This window comes from Aulonocara stuartgranti, assembly GCF_965226115.1.
Source record: "Aulonocara stuartgranti genome assembly, chromosome: 5".
In the NCBI taxonomy this organism is placed as follows: Eukaryota; Metazoa; Chordata; class Actinopteri; order Cichliformes; family Cichlidae; genus Aulonocara; species Aulonocara stuartgranti.
The window spans coordinates 26150271-26172754 of NC_138943.1; the positions used below are offsets into that span (position 1 = coordinate 26150271).

At 40.4% G+C, this 22484-nt stretch overlaps 1 protein-coding gene and 1 long non-coding RNA gene across 8 annotated transcripts in view; one reads left to right on the top strand and one right to left on the bottom strand.

Moving 5' to 3' along the window:
- Window positions 1-22484, top strand: part of dlgap4b (discs, large homolog-associated protein 4b) — a 146565-nt gene that overhangs the window by 102933 nt on the left and 21148 nt on the right. For 5 of the 7 annotated variants that reach the window (XR_014276933.1, XM_082534347.1, XM_082534348.1 and 2 more), the window contains 5 exons: window positions 16652-17946; window positions 18124-18338; window positions 20428-20572; window positions 21712-21967; window positions 22263-22415. Coding sequence is in view for 6 of the 7 variants with exons in the window: in XM_082534347.1 (XP_082390473.1) it covers window positions 16720-17946; window positions 18124-18338; window positions 20428-20572; window positions 21712-21967; window positions 22263-22415 (1996 nt within the window). In the remaining variant the exon portion in view is untranslated. Of the gene's footprint in view, window positions 1-11758; window positions 11778-16651; window positions 17947-18123; window positions 18339-20427; window positions 20573-21711; window positions 21968-22262; window positions 22416-22484 lie in introns of those variants that run through there. The other 2 variants (XM_082534352.1, XM_082534350.1) reach the window with 2 other exon arrangements.
- LOC309707205 lies at window positions 4745-8638 on the bottom strand. Its single transcript, XR_014276945.1, has 2 exons — window positions 5611-8638; window positions 4745-5001 (listed from the first exon to the last, which is right to left on the bottom strand). It is a non-coding gene; the product is annotated as an uncharacterized lncRNA (long non-coding RNA).

Genomic DNA, 22484 nt, shown 5'->3' on the forward strand with positions numbered 1-22484 from the left:
GCTTTTGCGAGTTTCAAAAATATAGAAAAGCTTGTGCTGCTACACAGTAAATTTACTGACTGTCCATTGAGGGAACCATGCTTCCAGATTGCTCGTTGCTCAGTGGACTGTGGCTTGATTCCTCATGAGCACAATTGGGATGTTAGCATTGTCACCGATGCATTTCTATCACATTGAATCTCGTGGCCTGACTGGGACCTTTCTGTGTGGAGTCTGAATGTTCTCCATGTTCCTGCTGATGTACTCTGGCTTCCTCCCACATTTCAAAAACATGATTTAAAGGCTAACAGGTGATTCCAAACTATCAGTGAGTCAGTAGGTTTAACGAATACAAAAAATAATAATCTTCTGAAATAAAAAATAATGTTACTGGTGTAAGGTAGATGTTTGTCATCTGATACTGATAGCTGTAATGATATAATGACCATGATTTACATACATCCAAAATGACAAACAAGTTATTGCCATGTGTTCAGTAGTCACGTGTCAGCAAAACCTCAATTATGGAGACCCACCAGAGTCTAATCTGGGATTGGCACAGCCTTAAAACAATCTGATCCTGTGTCAGTGTCCCTCAGGCTGTTTCCGCTGAGTTATATCTTATTACATCTTATTTAAATACCTTAGTTATTTACAATTATTTGTGTGCATCTGACACAATATATAACTTCATATATTACTTTTAACTCAAAATCAATGTATTTATACATATTTAGACAAGTAAGTTTAATTTAACTGGTTTGCAGTGGCAGTTCAAATGTAATTCAAACCCAATGTTTGGATCTAGACGTTTGGCACATTGATTCACTGTGTCTAATAGCTGTTGTGGCTTAAAGCAACTAAGTCACCTTCATTTCCTGGAAGTAAAAATATTCCTGAACCCTTTGTTCAGGGACACTTGCAGAAACTTGGGGCTGCTATGTTATGAATTTGTCAAGTCTAAACTACTAGCAAATAACTGCCAGCAATACTGAGAAAATATTCATGCTAATCTTTTAAGTTACTTTCATGACACAAGCCGTGCATTTATTTTTATGCTCTCTGCTTTATGCATATTTTAGCCTGTGGCTGAATTCACTCAGTATGCATTATATAGTACCATTTATTTACTTATTCCCCAATGTAATGCACCACATTTTCCAACTTTTAGAATGACCCTTTATGCAGCTGTCAGTGATGATGCAAAATGATGATGAATAGTGCCTGAAATGTCAGTGAGTCAACAAGAGTATTTTGCTTAAAATGGTTTTTGGACCCAACCATACCAAATGTTGCTAAAATACTATAGTCATTATTATTAGACATAGCTCTTAATAAATCTGTGTATATTTATATACCTCTTTACTCTGGCATACAGTCAGCTTACCTTTTGTGAAAGCATGTTTTTTTAACCTTCATCCATGTGACTTTGGCAGCAGCAGCTATGTAAAGGCTGCATCTCATGTTTTCTAAATGTCAAGGCTCTGTTGAGATACAACATGTAGCATCTCTGCCTTTCCTGCTGACTTTTTGACATGACAGTGGCTCGTCCCAGTGCTACCGACGGGTTGATAACTTGACAGACTGCCATTAGGGTATTACTGTGATGTCGCATGGGGATTGTGAGTCATGAACACAGGGTTGACCCACTTCCTGATGATCCCACACCTCCTAACAGGAAGTGGCATTCACTTTTAAAGCAAAAAAACCCTGCACTGATGCTTCCTGTGTGTGGGGTCAAGGCTGTATGCGTATGTCAGACTGAAGCATGGCCGTTGTGTTTAACACCAAGGACGTTTTGAGTAGGTGAAGTTCGAAGCATATCCCGGTGGAATTTATAGCTGCGCTGTGGATGTTCATAACAGTCTGTGGTTGACAGCTCCGAGCTCATACACATGCAATGCAGCAGCTCACAGAGAGCACAGGATGTCACTAAGATGAAGCTACGCACTGAGGGCTTTAAGCTGTTTTTTAATCTTTCACATTTGACAAAGTTTACTCTTGATCACTCTGGAAATCCATCAAATAGGCAACAATGGGGCTTCCAGTGTAACCAGTGGACCAGCATCTCCTTTTCTCCCAATTGTTCATATATTTATAACAAGTTAGTAAAGGGGTAAGTCACTGTCAAAAGAAAAAGATGGCTGTCTCATATATTTTTGCAAACCATCTATTTTTTGCCCTTTACATCCTGTTTACTATCTACATACAGCCTGATTAAACCGAGTGGCTAAATACTGAGGACACCAGTAAGGATACCAGGGTGTTTTTGCCTTTGTAGTACATCCTGGTGTACAAAATGGTTCTCTTTGTGTGAGAACATGTACTTGAATGGTGTCTTTGCATTCAAGCATTTAATATACATTCATAAAAACATGCTAGTCTCTCTGTGTTTGAATGCACATCTCACTGTCTGTTTGCATTAGTCCTTCAGATTTGCCCTAAATCCAGAGATAGAGGCCACAGCTGCAGCCCACAACCCTCTTTGTGCTTCACTGTGCACAGCATATTCATCTCTATGTTAGTTACAAATATGAAAATATACAAAGTTTTAGTAAGCAATGTCCATTTCTTCTGCGAAGACTTGGTTTCAGATTACAAATATCACAAGGTTCAAAGAGAATATAAGTTCACAGTTGTTTTTGTGTGTTTTGACTTTTGTATTTTAGCTTATCTCTAAATGTTCTATCAAAGTTTCTTAAAAATAGTTTAATGACTGGCTGAAGTTGATCATGAACTTTATTAATAATATTACATTTTAATCCTACAACAATGGAGTTTGCATCCATTTGTCCTTTTTTTTTTTACAGTTACAGGTACACAGCAAATTCAAAAGTGTTAAATGTTTTGGTGTTAATAGTCTTCTTGCAAAAGTAGAGTTAATTTTACTCTAAGCAGAGTCACATTCTTTTAATGTAATTCTGAGGTGTAAAATGATAGTAGTTAAAATCGAGTGTTAAAAATGAGTGTTTCTATGTCAAATCTGGAGGTGTTACAATGGAAACATTAACTCTTGACCTCTTAACTCTGAACTCCTACAGGGGCTATGACACCAATAGAGTAAATTCACAGACTCCGCCCCCAGCACGGCTCCAATCGAAGCTGAAGTGAAGCCGTTTCAGAACATTTTGCTCTACATATTTGAGTTGTTTGCCATGCTTGGTAAGTCATTTTTTCAAAGATTGTTTCAATTATTATTATGAGCTTTTACTTCTGTGGCTCTTTGGAGTTGAGACAAAGCTGTGTGAAAGGCATTAGCCATGTTGCTCGCTGATAGCATAATATTCTGTTTTAGCTAGCTGAAAGGTATTGTTTGCGGGCAAATACCACAGCCTTGAAAAAAAGCTTGCATGTGAATTTTCAGTCAAACCTTTGGTCAAATACACCTAAAACAATGTCTAGAATGTGAAATGTTGGTATAATGGTGCTACTTGAAGCCTGAAAACGATCGCCAATAAAAATAAAATAAAAAACGAGCAAACAGCAGTAGCAGACGTCCTGACTGGATTCTACGTTAGCATAGATCCCTCCAGAGTTTTGTGCACACGGTTTAGGTAAAAATGAAAAAGGTTGAGGTTTTACATTTAGTTCAGTATTACCTGTTGCCTGTGTCTTTGTCTTTTGGGAAAATACTTTACGCAAGTAATGGCTCAAAGAGGATTCCTTTTTTTTTACTGTGCTGCAATTGTTTACTGGATTATTTGTGCCATTAATTAGTGTCAACTAATTTTTATTCAATCTCCGCACAGGATATGCTTGTGAAGATGGAATATGGGGGAGAGCAGAAGTGCGTTGAAGTTCCACAAAGTGAAGGACATGCATATTGTATTGAAGAAATAAGTGATGAGAATGCTGTTATTTGCATTTACCATGTCAGACCTTTTGATAAACAAAATTCTAATGAAAGTGAGAACATGTATACTGTTACATCTTTCAGAAAATGTTTTGAAATTGTGGTGCACAGTTCAGAATAAATGTTTTTCAAAAACCATTGCATCTTTTTAGTAAATGTTTATTTCCAAAAGAAATGTCTAGAAGTTCAGAACAGTAAAATTCCCGCTTTTTAGAATGAATTAGAAGATAACTCTTACGTAGTTAAACTAAAATACTCTTTGAGAGTTAATATATAAACTCTTAACACCAAGTGTTAAATTATCAACTCCAGACAGATTTGGTGTTTAACACTAAATCAGAGTTAACGTACCAACTCTCCAAAAAGAGTTAAATTAACACTTTCTGGTGTGGACCCATATAGACACTTTAATAGTGTTGAAATCAAATCCGACAGTGTTAATTTGGACATGCTGGATGTTGTCCCAAAAGATCGTCAGGGAATCATCCACAAGTCCAACACATGATAACCATTGATCCTTATCCGGTCGTTAAGTGATGACGTGACGAATCCTACTTCCGGGCCTAAAGTAGTCTGCGTTTAATATGCACAGCAAATCCAGCATGTCCAAATTAACACTGTCGGATTTGATTTCAACACTATTAAAGTCTATATGGGTCCACACCAGAGAGTGTTAATTTAACTCTTTTTGGAGAGTTGGTACGTTAACTCTGATTTAGTGTTAAACACCAAATCTGTCTGGAGTTGATAATTTAACACTTGGTGTTAAGAGTTTATATATTAACTCTCAAAGAGTATTTTACTTTAACTACGTAAGAGTTATCTTCTAATTCATTCTAAAAAGCGGGAATTTTACTGTTCTGAACTTCTAGAAATTTCTTTTGGAAATAAACATTTACTAAAATGATGCAATGGTTTTTGAAAAACATTTATTCTGAACTGTGCACCACAATTTCAAAACATTTTCTGAAAGATGTAACAGTATACATGTTCTCACTTTCATTAGAATTTTGTTTATCAAAAGGTCTGACATAGGTGAGCTGGTAAATGCAAATAACAGCATCTCATCACTTATTTCTTCAATACAATATGCATGTCCTTCATTCATCCCTTTGTGGAACTTCAACACACTTCTGCTCTCCCTCATATTCCATCTTCACAAGCATATCCTGTGCAGAGATTGAATAAAAATTAGTTGACACTAATTAACGGCACAAATAATCCAGTAAACAATTGCAGCACAGTAAAAAAAAGAAAAAAAAAAGGAATCCTCTTTGAGCCATTACTTGTGTAAAGTATTTTCCCAAAAGACAAGGACACAGGCAACAGGTAATACTGAACTAAATGTAAAACCTCAACCTTTTTAATTTTTACCTAAACCGTGTGCACAAAACTCTGGAGGGATCTAAATGCTAACGTAGAATCCAGTCGGGACGTCAGCTACTGCTGTTTGCTCGTGTTTTTTTTTTGTTTTTTGTTTTTTTTATAGCTGATCGTTTTCAGGCTTCAAGTAGCACCATTATACCAACATTTCACATTCTAGACATTGTTTTAGGTGTATTTGACCAAAAGTTTGACTGAAAATTCACATGGAAGCTTTTTTCAAGGCTGTGGTATTTGCCCGCAAACAATACCTTTCAGCTAGCTAAAACAGAATATTATGCTATCAGCGAGCAACATGGCTAATGCCTTTCACACAGCTTTGTCTCAACTCCAAAGAGCCACAGAAGTAAAAGCTCATAATAATAATTGAAACAATCTTTGAAAAAATGACTTACCAAGCATGGCAAACAACTCAAATATGTAGAGCAAAATGTTCTGAAACGGCTTCACTTCAGCTTCGATTGGAGCCGTGCTGGGGGCGGAGTCTGTGAATTTACTCTATTGGTGTCATAGCCCCTGTAGGAGTTCAGAGTTAAGAGGTCAAGAGTTAATGTTTCCATTGTAACACCTCCAGATTTGACATAGAAACACTCATTTTTAACACTCGATTTTAACTACTATCATTTTACACCTCAGAATTACATTAAAAGAATGTGACTCTGCTTAGAGTAAAATTAACTCTACTTTTGCAAGAAGACTATTAACACCAAAACATTTAACACTTTTGAATTTGCTGTGTGGTTTTTGTGTTGTTAACATGTTTAATGATTTGTATTTTCTTCTATTTAATCTCAAGAAGCTCCTAAAACAGTCAGTGATCACTGATCTGAGTAACACTCTGGGCAACTTTGGGCTGACTCAGCATGTAACAGAGGCCACACATAATAGAGGACACACTCTTGACCTACTGATCTCCAAGGGCCTGAGCATTTCAAACATTACTGTGTCTGATGTGGGCGTGTCTGATCATTACTGTGTTTTCTTTGAAAGTAAAATCTCAGCCCACACAAATATATCAACAGCAGTGATCACAAAACGGTGTATAACTGAACACAGTAGTGAGATATTTAACCAGGTCTTCCCATTAACACCTGACCTGTCCAGAGGTTCAGTCAATGAGCTCGTCAATAGCTTCAATTTAAAAATGTTAAATGTAATGGATATAATTGCTCCCATTAAGGTGAAGGTTATCTCTGGAAGGAAAAAGTCTCCATGGAGAAACTTCACACTAGTGAAAAATGAAAAAAAGAGAGTGTAGGAAAGCTGAGCGCAGATGGAGAAAAACAAACCTCCAGGTTCACTATGACATCTATAAAGAGAAACTTCACAATTATAATTTACAACTGAGGAGTGCAAGGAGGTCCTACTTCTCTGACATCATCACTAAAAACAGTCATAATGCTCGGGTCTTATTTTCCACAGTTGACAGGCTAACAAACCCTCCTGTGCCAGTGGCAGCTGAACTTCATTCAACCATGGCCTGCAATGACTTTGCCAAATTCTTCACTGAAAAAATCCAAGAAATTAGACAAGCAATTGGTACATCAACAGCAGATCCAGGATATGTACTGTGTCCACCAAAAAACTGTTTAAACACCATGAAACAGTTTCAACCTATTAACAGCAAAGACCTGGAGGACATCTTAGGTCAACTGAACTCCTCCTCCTGCTGTTTAGATGTCCTGCCAACAAGTTTTTTCAAAAAGGTCTCAAAGACTTTGGAGTCAGACCTGTTACAGATCGTCAACTTTTCTTTAATGTCAGGTGTGTTTCCAGAACCACTAAAAACTGCTGTAATAAAACCTATACTGAAAAAGGACAATCTTGACAAGACACAAATGAACAACTACAGGCCGATCTCAAATCTCCCATTTTTAAGTAAGATCATTGAAAAAGCAGTTTCTCAACAGCTCAGTTACTTCTTAAAACAGAATAACTGCTATGATGCCTTCCAGTCAGGTTTTAGACAGAACCACAGCACTGAATCCGCTCTGACCAAAGTGTTCAATGACATATGTCTAAATACAGACAGTGGAAAAATGTCAGTCTTAGTTTTACTGGATCTCAGTGCAGCATTTGATACAGTTGACCACAACATATTACTCAAACGACTGGAGAACTGGGCAGGTCTTTCAGGAACTGTACTAAACTGGTTCAAAACATACTTAGAAAACAGGAAATACTTTGTATCAATAGGTAACTTCACATCTGAGCAGACAAGTATCACATGTGGAGTTCCCCAAGGTTCCATCTTGGGACCCCCTCTGTTTAACATTTACATGCTCCCACTGGCACAGATTATAAAGAACAACAAAATAAACTATCATAGCTATGCAGATGACACACAAATATATATCACAATGTCACCAGGAGACCGAGGCCCTGTACAGGCTCTTGGTAAATGCATTGAGGAAATTAATGACTGGTTGTGCCAAAAATTTCTCCAGCTAAACAAAAACAAAACTGAGGTAATAGTCTTTGGTGCCAAAGAAAAACGATTACAGGTCACCAGAGAACTTCAATCTATACACCTAAAAACCACAGACCAGGCGAGAAATTTGGGTGTAGTGATGGATGCAGACCTAAACTTAGAAAAACACATTAAGACAATAACAAAATCAGCTTACTATCACCTCAAAAATATTTCGAGGATAAAAGATCTGATGTCTCAACAGGACCTGGAAAAACTAGTCCACGCATTCATCTTTAGTAGGCTTGATTACTGTAACAGCATCTTTACAGGTCTACCTAAAAAATCAGTCAGACAACTACAGCTCATTCAGAACTCTGCTGCTCGAGTCCTCACTAAGACCAAAAAAGTGGACCACATCAGTCCAGCTCTGAGGTCTTTACACTGGCTGCCTGTCCGTCAGAGAATAGACTTTAAAGTTCTGATGCTGGTCTATAACGCTCTGAATGGTTTAGGACCAAAATACATCAGTGACCTCCTGACCCAGTATGAACCATCCAGATCCCTCAGGTCATCTGGATCCGGTCTTTTATCAGTTCCCAGAGTCAGAACCAGACACGGAGAAGCTGCATTCAGCTTTTATGCTCCTTATATCTGGAACAAACTCCCAGAAAGCCTCAGATCAGCTGAAACACATAGTTTATTTAAATCCAGGTTGAAGACTCACCTGTTCTCAGCTGCATTTGAATAAAGCACCAAATCCACACTTTTAAGCTTAAACTTCAAAACTTACATTTTAACTGCTGATTTTATCTATTGTTCTGATTTTATCTGTTTTGATTTTACATACTGTTTTGTTTGTTTGTTTGTTTGTTTGTTAGTTAGTTTGTTTGCTTGTTTTAATCAATTTTAAATCATGCTTTTTATTTGTTTTTGTTTCTAATGTCTCTGTAAAGCACTTTGAACCACCTTGTTGTTGAATTGTGCTATACAAATAAACTTGCCTTGCCTTGCCTTGCCTTGTTGACCTCCCTCGGGTTTTATTACCGCTAATCATTTATTTAAGCTCAGTTTTTAAAACCTTAGGATGTAACTACAGCCCAGCCCATGCAGCAGTATATGAATGACTAACCTCGTATTGTGGATGGATTATCTCAGTTGTTCTCCTGGCTGAAGTTTGGTCCTTTTACAGCATCCTGCCATGCAATTACATTTGTTCCTGACCACCGAGAACACTCACAGTAACTTTTATTGAGTGGAAAAAAAGTTTGTTTGTTTATATTATGCTAACATAGCTGTGTCGCTAGCGGTCACGTAGCACATCATTATATACCAGCTAGCCAAACTTCAGTAACCCTACAAACGTCACTGCTGTTTAGTTTTCTGTCTTCGTTTATGTTGGAAGTGATAACAGAGCTGTACGTTTTAATTTGTTTCCAAAACCCCGCAGTCAGGACATGCTATATTGTATTTAGATAGAAGCTAGCGAGCTAACTTCCTACTAACTTCTAACTCCGTTAAATGTCATAAATTTCGTTTTCATGGATGCCTGGATGTTAAACTCAATTGTTACACCTGGTAGAGCAGAACGCTGATCATTTTATTAAAGATGAAAGACTTTAGACAGTTTTTCGACTCTCAGTAATGCCATAGTGATCGTTTCATATATGGACCTGCAGCGGAGTTTAGGCCCAGACACGGCTAGTGACGTCAGACTTAACGACCGGATAACCGTCGTTGCAACATCTGCACCTGCCACGAAGCTGTAGTGCACAGTTTTTCTGCTGATGTTGATGACAGAGGTGGTTTGGAAGGCTACAGTTATAGAGTCAGCAGAGCGCTGGTGACTTTCATGCACTAAGCGCCTCAACAGCCGGCAACCCCGCTCTGTAACTTTATGTAGCCTGACACTTTGTGGCTATGACTAAGCACTTCCATGTTGCACTAATACCACTCACAGCTGATTGTGGAACATCCAGGAGGGGAGAAATTTCATGAACTGATTTCTTGTAACCGTGACACCTTTCACAGGACCACACTTAGATTCACTGAGGTCTTTAGAACAACTCATTCTCTCACGAATGTTTGTAAAGGCATATTGCATGTCGATGGGGCTGAAAACACCTGAATTCAAAGATTAAGAGGCATGGCCCAGAACAGAACTCAATAGTTTTGAGGACATGGAAAGTTCCATCACTGCCATCAGAAGTAGTGAAGTGGTGCCACTGTCTTCCACTGACTTCCTTTCTGGCTCACAGTCTTTAGAGAAGGGCTAAAATGAGTGGGTCATCTATCACAACAGAGGGGAGAGTGGTAAATTTATAGCTGTGAAAATAGGCCAGAGCACAGCACTGATGGAATAGATAGACTGTAATTAGGACAAGGTTAGCCTGCTTTGCTCACACACACACACCAATGCACATCCATGTACACTATTTATTATTAATAATATAACTCACACATGCATCCAGGTATGCATACGTGTGTGTGTTCGCTCACACACACATACACGAAATATTCAATTACTTTTCACCTGAACTTGCAAAACCCTTACAACATAAAACAAAGGTATGGAAATTCTAAGATCTCAGCCAGCCGTAGGCAATTATTATCTCTCACACGCATATGTCTCACATATTCACACTTATTTACACCTTCACACCTTTCTGGAATAAACACATGCATCAGACGTTACGCTGCCACACATCTCCTCCTCCAGTACCATCTGATTACCGTTCCTCAAAGAAAAAAAGAAGAAGTATCTTCTTTGCTTTATCTAGGCACTCACTGAACTCATTGAAAAACTGACCTCATTGAACTCTTTTGCTCCCTTGGCAGCCATTTTTCTCCTTTTTTCTTTCTCTCTTTCTTTCTTTTCCTCCCTCTTACTGATTTCTGTTCTTTTGTTTTACTGGATTTTTACCTTCTCCCCAGTGCGCAGTTTACAACACATTGACTGATTTTCACACCTTCTCCTTCCTTTTAGATTGCTTTCATTTTCACTGCTGTCAAATCCCACACCTTTCTCCCTACAGATTTTCCCTCACTTCCTTCTGTCCCTTCCTCCTCACCAGCAGTCTGTAAGCATTCATCTGTCTTGTTACATGTCTCACACACACACACACACACACACACACACACACACACACACACACACACACACACACACACAAAGCTGCCCCCTGTCTTTCAGGGCAGTGCTGTAAGCCTATGGAGCAGATGGGCTCAGGGCTGACTGACTGAGCTGTGCTCTGACAAACTGCCTCTCTGGATATTGTTGCTCAGATGAGGGGATGATTTCCTTTCCACAGTGGCTCATCGAAAATTGTCCACCCACAGACTTGCCAATCTAAAAACTGGCAACTAGTCTAAAAATTTGAATACTTGTGCTACAGCTAAAACTTTTTTAATACAGAGTTTAGCAACGGTCTTAATATTTCCTCGATTCTTGGGTTTGCTAATTAATATACTGGGAATAGGAATTCTCGCTATGTATTAAATCAGGGCCCACATTTAAATTTGGAACTAGTTTTGTGCCAAGAACTATGCAAATTGAGTAATATTAATTATAATAGGAATTACTGAAATTTGTATTTAGGGTTTTTTCACTGTCAGTGCACAGGCTTGTGCTTTTATATATTTTTATATTTGTATATGAAAAATACATTAATGTCCTAGACATTATACATTTACTTGCATTTTTCTGTTTTGTAGTGCTATTTTACTCTTACCCACACATTCCACGTGTAATCCGTATTATATTTCTTAGTTTACTAGTTTATGTCTTATTTTCTACATACTGAGAAAGTATAATTGTCATGGTCCTGCGACCATGACTCAGTGACTTTATGTTTATGTTCTTTATTGTTATTACTTTCATTATTATTCATGGCTGTTTTGGGATGGTTTGTGTTTGGGATTTTAGACACTGGGTTCTGGGTTTGTGCTCCCTCTGTTGGTCCCTGGTGTTAGTGTTCCCCTGTCTCGTCAGGTTAATCAGGTCCAGCTGTTTCCCCCACCTGTGTGTGATTTCCCAGTGTCTCTTTGTGTACTTATAGTGTGTGATTTCCTCTGCTCCTCGTCGCGTCGTCTGTGTTCATACCCTGTGAAATCCCCTGCGTGCTCTCCCTGCTGTTCTCCCTTCATGTTCAGGTTTGCCACTCCTTTGTGTAGTTTCACCCAGTTTAGTTCATCCTTAGTTCTGTTTTACCATCCCCACTTTATATAGGATATTATCAATAAATCACCCTCACACCTGAATAAGTGCTGCGTTTTGAGTCCTCCTTTCCATTCTCCGCACGGCCGCTGCCCCGGACCGTGACAATAATTGTCTTAAAGATAAAATCTTGAACTCAAGCATAAAAACTATTGTCATTGTTTCAGATGTCTTGGTTGTTGTTTTCATCTTCATTTAAATCATCATTTGAAGTCTAAACAATTTGAATTTAAAACCCACGATTCCATGAATGAAAAGCACAAAATATAACTCGACCGGCATATTGGCCAATTTTTAGCTATTTGCCAATGAATCTGTATCAGGATCATTAAGAGATGACGAATAAAAATTAAGAAAGTAAAGGAGCGACAGGAGAAGCACACTCTGACCCCATTATGAGTGTTGATGTTGTTTAGTTTGTCCTCCAAGTAGTGAAGCAGAGGCAGTGAAGGTGCATGACTTTAAATGGCAGGGGTCAACCACAGTGCAGAAGAGAGGTGAAGAAGACAGCCAGGGTACAGGGGTTAAAAATCAGTGTGAGTGGTTATTTGTTGACAGAAGGATGGCAATGGCAGTGACGACTTTATTTATATATCAGATTTTGTTATACTTAAACTACTTATACTTAAACCCACCTCTTAATACAGAAGATAAAAACATAAACACATAAGTAGGTTTACAGTGTATTAAGGATAGCCGCAAGAGTGAAAGGGACGGTTTAGTGAGACCTGCTGTGATGTTTGGTACAGAGACACTGCTGCTGACAAAAAGACTGGTGGCCAAGCTGGAGGTGGAAGAGCTGAAGATATTAAGATTTTCATTGGGAGTGACCAAGATGGACAAGATTAGAAATGAGTGTATCAGAGGGACAGTTCAGTTGGAGCAATTTGGAGACAGACAGGCAAGGTTGAGATAGTTCCAACCTGGGAAAAGGACGGATAGTGGATATATCAAAGAAAGCATGTTGAAGATGGAACAGGAGGACATGCAGAGGGTTGGTGTCAGAGAGGATGCTAGGAATAGGGCAGGTTGGAGGCAGATGATCCGCTGTGGCGACACCTAAAGAAGAAGCAGAAAAAGAAGTTAACACTTCCTGAATCAGAAGAATCCAAGCTGAAGTACAGTAGGTTCCTGAAATTATCCAACCAGTCCTTCATCTGTCTATCCATCCATTCTCTTACACTTATCCGATTCAGGGTTATTGGGGGACTGGAGCCTATCCTAGCTACCACAGGGTGAGAGCTGGGGTACACCCTAAGCAGGTCTGCCATAGTGTTTAATTGTGAATTTATCTTTATTTGAAATCCACACACATTGTCCGGAATCACACTGACACATTAAAAATCTGCAACAGATAAATTATTCTGTTAGCTCTGACTTGAACAAGTGAATTGTCAGGATAAATACTTCCACATGCTGTATAAAAACATCAAAAAATAATGGAACTCGGCAGAAACACCAGTACAGCTTGTGTTGAGTGTGTCGCCCTCTTCTGGTTGACACTGTGAATTGCCTGTAGCCCTGACATTGTGATGGCTGAGAAACTGAGTAAGGTCATGAATTGGACACAATGCCAAACACTCCTTCTCCCATTGGAAGAGCAGATGGCAGCTCCCCAGTGCACAAGGCAGGGAGATGCCACCACCAGACGCTCAAGGGTGTAGAAGCACACACGAGCACAAGCGCATTAACATTCTTGGTATTCATGCATTTGTGTGCGCACCAGTAGTATACACTCGGAGCACACAAATACCAAGAACGCACACACGCGGACTCGTGTCTAGGACCCAGCTAACAGAGGCTTGACCTAAATTCCTTAATTTCCAATGTCTGAGGGTTGAATTGTCTCTTCGCCTTTCTGTCACGCAGTGAAGTAAAGTTGTGGCAGGTTTGCATCATAAGCACTCACATCACTGGTTATATGTCACATATATACATTATCTGCCAAGCTTTATTTTGTTTAATGACAGTCATAGTAACATGCAGTGTCTACCAGTCCCATTGAGTCATGATGGTGAACTCAAGGCACCACGTTACCCAACGTTTCCATGTAAATCTAACTATAATATCTACTTTTCCACTGTAGCACAGAATGAACTATAGCTTGAACTTGAATGATTAATGTCATTATAAAGTATAAGCCTCTGTGACATGCACTGGTAAGCATCCCTATTTAAACCAAGCCTTCTAATAATAAACACTTCATTAGCACTTTTGTTAAATACGGATGCACTGCAATGATCGTCTGCTCAAAACATACAGGAAATGTCAATTAGCAGACAAATTTGCTGTGTGTATTTCACCGCATATCCTCGATTAGAGTGCTTGAGATCCTGGGCATTTAGGCACACAGATTTGTCACGTTGCCTCCAATACATAATAATAATGCGGCTATCAGTGTCAGTTTGAGCCATATTGGTTGACACACTGAGGAGGGTATGCTAAGCTTAGCTGAGTGGCATGTCACGGCAGGATATGAGTTAGCTAATGTGGTGTAAAAGGATTTAGAGGATTTGACCCTATCAGCGGAGATGGCACTCAGAAAGGCTCTGTTAATGACACTAAATGAGTCTGTGCCTGGAGCATGCTAATAATGGTGGAAATAAAACCAGTTCATAATTTATATGGAGATTTTTTTTGTTGCAATTTCTTTTTGGCAAATAGTTAATTGCAAAAAGTGTGTCAACGTGGTGCATACTTTTAAAGGTGAAGTAACACCAAATGTTTCGGTGCCTTCTCTGAAACAATGAATTGTAATCAACTCAAATTGCCCTTCAAATGAGGTGTAATTTTTAGGTGAGCTGCTTTGTCATCACTTATTGCCTGTCTCACACTGCACTGTGCCATTATCTGATTTTTATGCATGTTTGTAGCTCTCCTAAGGTGATAATAGAGATTTATAGCAAATATCTCCTCGCCATTTCTCCAAAGAAACTGTCTGATTGATAGAAACTATGACAGAGAAGAAGAAATGTCTGTTTCTGGTCTGGTGGTTGATTTCCAATTTGACTTTCAAATTTTATGAATAGGGAAGTGGTATAAAAAGCCATTAACTGCTAGGCTGACAATTCACATTAGCTTTCTCAATATGGAAACTGTGAATGATGAAAATTAAAGAGCAATGTTATTTTGACGATTGTTTTTTATGGAATGTGAGTACCTGACTAAAATTCAAATGAGGGAGTGATGGTTTTTATCTGGCCCGAACCCAAAACCTCCGTAGCAAACAGCAGTCTGCGTTTGTGCAGAGCGACTGTAAGTTAATACATTTTCAGGGAACTGTTGTTGTCCTGCAGAGCTGACTTTGTCTGAAAGTAATTAAGATTAAATGTACTGTGCTGAATATAAGATTAAGTTTTAACAGTATTATTAGTTTTCCTTGCATCTGCTTCGGAGGTAGTCTCTAACATTAAGACATCCATATTTTATCCCAGTTTACCTCCAGTTTACAGCGTGATATCATAATATACTAACAGTATTTATTGAAAATGGCAATTAATTCAGTAGAAATGTACGTGTTTATTAGCTGTCTGCCAAAATGTACAAAGAATTATTCCAGTTATTAATTCACTCGACTGCACCAGCAGAGATAAGGAAGCAGCATGCTTTAAAAAGCTGAAATGTAATGTATTTACAGATGCTCGGTGGGCTTGTTTACTATTCTTTTGGCTTAAAACGTTAGCAGAAATTGAGTAATAATAATTACACTATTCAGCTATTAATAACTACATATCCACACAGGATAACAAGCCTAATACCTGTCACTATCACCTTTGCATGATATCCCTCCATTATAATCGTTCATGGTCCATGACGAGAAGCGCCATTCTTGCTGCCCTGCCGGGCAGGGCATTGGCACAGCTTGACTAGGAGGACAAGAAGTTGTAGCTGCCAACTCCTGCCGCACGCCGCCCACTGGTCAAATCCTCTTTTACTGGTTTCACTATGACACTCTGCCCGCCATCCTTGGCTCACCATGCAAAGCTAGGACAGGAGCTTCATCACTCATGCCAGGGATACCCACTGGAGGTGGGAAGTGGAGAGAGAAGTGACAGTGGAGGAGGAGAGGGAAAGAGAAACAGATGGAATAAGAGAGAATGATACAAGCTGAAAGAAAGGGCTTTTACAGAGATTTGGCCATTGTGTATCACAACTTACCTGGAGGAGATACAGTGAGTCAGCCAGAGACAGCAGGTAGTGTTGTTAACTATAATTTTTTAAACTGCCTTAAGTGTGTAATATTATGTTTTGGATTTTTTTATTATTATTATTAAAGGAAAGGCCACAAAATCAAATCTTCTCATGTGTGCATTTGTTTGTGGGTGCTCATGAAAGGAAATGTTTGTGCAATGATGATTGACCTTTTTTTTCTGAATGTGATTAGGCAGAAAAAGGAGATATTTGTTCGCTGGCAGCTGCAAAGACCCACATAAATGCAGAGGCGTCTCGAGGAACTCAGCGCTGTCAGCAGTTTTTCTCCTACTGATAATCTATGCCCTGACCCACAAGCTACTGCGCGCCTTTGTTTAACGTGTTGTTTTTCTATCCATTTCTAGCATTTTAACACAGATGTTCACTGTGGGAGACAGTGGGAAGCTGGCTCATTCACTGTACAGACAAAAAAATGCCTTCCAGCTACTCTGTTTTAGTCTGGTTTAGCACAGAAGTGGGCGTATTTGTGTGGCCAAGCTGATATGGATGGTTGAGTTTGAGTGTTTGTGTTATGTGTTTTGTATAGTGCTGTATTAATCAGCTCTTAAACCTTTTTCCTTCTGTCTTTTTTGTTGGGTTGTTTGTCTCTCTTTTTTAGGAAATATCTTCAAAAGAATCTCTCTTCTGGCCTGGAGGTCTTCTAGAGGGTTGGACCTCCTCGCCATCATGAAAGGCTTAGGGACCAACCGCAGCAGACACCTGTCTGATTCCTGCGACACTTCTGCAGACCATTCAGAGGCCCTCTTTTCTCATAAGACCACCACACTTCCTCGCAGCCCTTACTTGCTGAGTCCCACAATGGACCACTATGGCACCATGGACCCCCACCTTTACTCTTCAGCCAACCCAAGCTCCCTTCCACCAGAATGCATGCTGCCCCTCAACAACCAGCTGTCCAACAGCAGCACCTTTCCTGGGATTCACTACAATTCCTATGACCAGTCTGATTTTTCTCCTCCTGGGGACAGTATCGGAGGAATAAGCACAGGGACCATGGGGACCTCCATGTCCATGGGCATGGGCATGGGGACGGGAATGGGCATGGGCATGGCAGGGCTGAGCGCACGAACACCTATGATTACAAGTGGCTCAGCAACAATATCACATCATATGACCAAGAACCAGACCCCACCAAGTCTGCTTGAGTTTGATAAACAGTTACCTGGCGGCCGTGATGGATTCAGCACATTGCAGTTTCACCGAACATCTGCTGCTGCTGCTGCCAAGCAGCGTACGGACAGTCCTGGTCGTATTCGTTACATGCTGCACTCAGTGCAGAAGCTCTTTGCGAAGTCGCAGTCCCTGGAGAGCCACAACATGAAAGGAAACGTTAACGGACGGTCGACCGGCAGTGGAGGAGGTTCATCTAGTACGGAGGATGGAGGGAAGCACAATCGCAGAGCCAAAAGTAAAGATCGGGGTACAAAATCAGAAGCAACTGCCAAGCGACGGCCACGCTCCAACATGTCGGGTTACTGGAGCTCGGACGATCTGGACAGCAGCGATTTGAGCAGCTACCACAACACCATGGCCATGATGACTCTCGGGCGTCCATCTGGCCCCGACAGCCACGGGGGGCAGAACAGATACATCCACAGTGGCTACAACACTATCAGCTCATCTAAAAGCAGCAGTGACTTAAAGTATCAGGCACTTCCTGGGCCAGGGGGTGGAGGAGGTGGTGGATTAAGTGGACTAGGTGGATTAAGTGGACCAGGAGGTTTGATGATGAATGATAGTGACTATATGAAAGGAGGGTCATGGTCCACATTAACCATGGGTCAACCAAGACAGGTTATTCAGAAGGGCTCAGCTACACTGGACAGGTCCATGCTCAAATCCAAGTCCTGTCAACAAGAACTAACCTGCAACTACCTACAGGTTGGAAGAAGGGTGAGTAGCCCACAAAGTAGAGTGGATAAAAAATTATATTCTGTCTATTTGTTGAGTGTTTACTGTATGTTTATATAAGCTATTACCATCAAGGGAAACACTTCAGTGCTTAGATAACAACATAGATCGTTAAAAACTGACTGAAGACTCATTTTGTTCACTTAATGGTGGCTATAGGGTGACTGGAGCAGCTCATTAGGTCACAGCAGGGGTGCCAATGAAATCCCATGCCGGCGGATGCGGAGTGGTAGCTATGTGAAGGCAATGGGAGACATGGAAGACAGCGATGACTCTGAGGGAAGTCCCAAACCCTCACCAAAAACTGCTGCTCGGCGTCAGAGCTACCTCAGGGCTACCCAGCAGTCTCTGAGTGACCAGTTTCCCCCACGCAAGTAAGGGCACAAACTGAACTATGGTTTATTACACATTAGCATAAACAATAAGGGAGAAACCCTTTACATACAAACAAGGATCAAAGAAGAAGAAAGCGTATGGTTACCATTCATGAGAACAACTAGAAACCATGTCTGTTTCTACAGTCATGATAAGCTGAGAAAAATACAACATGTTGTTTTTAATGCATGACTATAGTCAGAAGAAAAGTTACTGATTGGCCCTTTAAAATGTATGTAGCCCCCCCCCCCCAAAAAAAAAAATCTGCTGATTTTCAGAGAACGCCCAAAACACTTATTAGAACACACTGTTATAAATACTGATTGGCAAAAGCTCTTAACAATCAAACAACAGTAAAAAAAAAAGCCTCAGCCTCAGAACAGACACACACACACAAGTGCACACGTGTACACACAGTCCACGCTGCGCTTACTCACGCATAGAAGTGGTGTCAGACTCCCTGCTGCTGTCCACATGTCACTCTTACTATCATACCTCAGCTGTGATTTACCTACATATTATTGGCCATAGAAAGCGTCACTAAGATAATACGCTATACAATAGTGCAGTTTACACAATACGACACTGAGTTTTGCTTGCGTTCAGCCAGTAAATCAGCACAAATCAGCCCAATCGCTTTGACTAAGTGGGATTGTGGCTCACTTGCCTCTGAGTGACATGGTTTCTGGAGCAAAGCATTGCACAATGTGTGATGCAAGCACAGTGGGACATTGCTAATTGACTGTGCCTTTTCATGCAAGGCCAGAAAATATAGTCATATTGTTTCATTTTTATCCACAGCGATGTTACACTAATTTAAGCCACAGCTGTCATGCTTTCTAATGTATAATCAACTTTTCAAATATTGACTTGTTAGAGAAATGTATGAAATTTTAATACCCCGCGATAACATCTTTTCCCCCAGATTATCATGCTTTGACAAACTTTAGTGTATTTTGGGCTTGTTTTTGTCAGTGTCTATTACATTCAGATACATACATGACACAAACCTTGATGCAATAATGTGTTGTATAGTTTCCTTTTGAGGTATCTTATGATTCTGGTTGGATCAGAGGCAGGTTGGGGGGGGGGGGGGGGGGGGTGTTGATAATCATGGGCACAGCTTACCTACCAAACACACCGAGCAATTTAAAAATCTAGAATTACGCTTGAATGACTTATCCTAATACCCCCCTGCTAATTCCTGATCGTCCAACCCTACTTTCTTCCGTTCTGCGCCTACCTGATTGGCGTGAGCAGCAGAACCCTGGAATACACCTTTTTGCAAGGGGAGCTAGATGCCCTGTGGTCTCCACTCCACAGTGTGTCCTCTCTGCACCAGCTGGGCAGGTCAATGAGCAGGTTAGTGATAGGTCTGCAAGTCACTTCTCAGGGGCGCGGTGCAGAACACTTCAGATCGGATTGGTCTATGATCAGTGACTTTGCACTGCCCCCCTCAGATGTCTGAAAGTGGAAACTCCAAATGCAAAAATTCATGTCCTGCTGCCAACAACTGCTAACCTCCCGTAAGCTTGTAAATACCATCTGTCCAGTGCTTTTAGGTGGAAAGTAGCTTCAACACTATTCAAATTAGGGAATGAGGGGGACATCTGTGTCCATACACTTTGCCATGGCATTTTACTGCCATGTCACTATCACTGTGTGCCAACAAAGAACATGTATAACATACTATTTTTAGCTTAATAAAAACCTAAACATGTTTTGTCTTGGCACCATGATGGCATAGAACGCTGTACACTGTACATGCCTCGCCTGACATCATTGGCTTTGCATGCTGGGATGCTAAAATGACTAATGCTAAAATTAGATGAAACAGAGATGAGATTTGGAGCATCAAAGTGGGAATTAAAGGGATGACTTCAATAATAAACTTGTCCTCCTTTTATCTCTCTTTCAATTTCTGGTTTTGCTGGTCACTCATTTTCTCCCTTGATCAAAGTTTTCCCTTCTGCCTCTCTGTCATCGTGCATTAGCAACAGCATATCCTGTTTACAATCATTTTCCATCAGTTTTTCTACTTAGACTTCATATCCCTAAAGGATATCTTTTGGTTACTTCCCTTCCCAGCTGTCTTCCAGCTCTCAGAGAGTTCTCCAATAATCGCAGCCTAGACAACCTAGACTGTATCGGGAGTATAGGCTCATCTTTGCCACCATGGGACGACGATGACTTCAGCCAGGCTTGCAGTACCTTGGGCAGGCGCATGGGACAGGTCAGTGTTTTCCTGGAAGACTGACAGGGAAAATGTGGCGTCTCTTATCTTTCAGCGGTTAAAAAAATGTTTTCCATTTCTGCCTGTGTCTCATTTGCTTCCATTATCTTCCTAATGAGTTCCGAGTGCATTTGTTCTCGATCATAATTTACATCATTTGGCTCCTGGCAAACTTTCTACTCTCACATCACCAGTCAAAGACCCTTTTGTCTGCCTCGAGCTACACTCGTTTACTTAGTATAATTTACATTTTCACAGATACAGCCCGAACGGCTGTAATAAAACGAGCTCCCAGCGAACAAAGATTCCCTATTTTCTGACTGCATCTCACTGATAGTTTAAATTTCCAGTTCGTCCACTGACATAAGAACTATTAGCCTCCCAATGTCAAGGTCGGTGAGATGATGAACAACTGTGCAGCGTGGCTCTGATCTTCCTCAGTAAATGAGGCAGTGCAGGCTATTAGTACAGGATTTACAGCCAATCTCCGACAGCTCACTCACTGCATTACAACACATTCGCCCAGTATATCAATTTAGGGATTGAACTTACATGCACAGTAGCGAGCCATGCAAATTCATTATGCATTATATTTTTAACTTAGTGATGTACTTTTTCCAGAGCAGAAAAATTCAAATTACCTGAAACATTTACATGATTGTGCCAATGTGTGCTGACACTCACCTTTAGAAAAGTCAGAGCAAAAGATGAATTTATATGAGCATTGAGTCACTACATGAAAAAAGTCACATCTGTTGCCTTATTGTTTGTTTGTTTTTGTTTGTTTCTTTGTTTTTAGCATTATTGTTGTACAGTTTTATGTGAGGAAAAAAATTAAAATAACGGTGCAGCTCACTAGAAGAAAAAATAACTTTAATGCATACAAATGTAGCCTATAAAGTAAATCAGTCTAATATATCATTATTGGACATCATAAAAATGCATTTATAGCAAATTCGACATACCCTTAACCATACACACATTTGCACAAGTGCACACATTTGGTGGTTTTACTGCACATCCAGAGGCTACTCCTAGCAGCTACTCTCAAGGCAGCCGCCTTGAGTGCGAGGAGCAGCTTCAGTGAACAAAATAACTACTGCTACATCTTGTTTTGTTTTGTTTTTCCTTCACTCTAGCTACGAGACCTAGAAAGGAGCCATCATTATGAAGACCGCAGCTCAGATTCTACATTTAGAGATTCCCGTTCCCATTCTCAGGACAACTCAGAGCCTCCAGACCTACCCATGCCAACGTGCTTCCGATCCCGCAGCCACAGCTACCTGAGAGCCATCCAGGCTGGCTGTTCCCAAGACGACGAAGTTGCATCCATTGACTCGGGCTGCTCTCCGCCTCCCATTGACACCACGGTTCGCACCTACAGCACCAGCACTGGTAAGTCCCAGACTGAAAAACTGATGGTAAATTGCAGATTTTTTATAAAACAATATAGGAAGAGTCATTGCCACAAAGCACAGTAATGTGTTCCCAAACTGATAAAACCATTTTCTTTCACTCCTTTTCAAGTGTGACACAATCACATGAGCCCAAATTCTTTGCTTTGCTTTGTGTTTTCCATGGTAGTAGTTTGAATGTTCATTATAACCTTGGTCTTTGGCGGGCAACTGATCCTCCAGCATGCACGCAGCGTTACATGCAGCTCAAATGCAGCCTTTTTTGCCCATGCTAGACGAACTTTCTGGACAATGGAAGACATGGAAAGAACAGTTTGGCTCTTACCTGAGAGCCACAGGCTTGGACAAAGAACCAAAGGAGAAACAACTTGCAATTTTTCTTCAGCGTTTTGGGACAGACAGACCACACATCCTACCCCCACGCACAGGTAACAACGTGAAACCAACCCCTTTCCCCCCTAAAATCATTCTATCCATTTACCACTTCATGAACTACA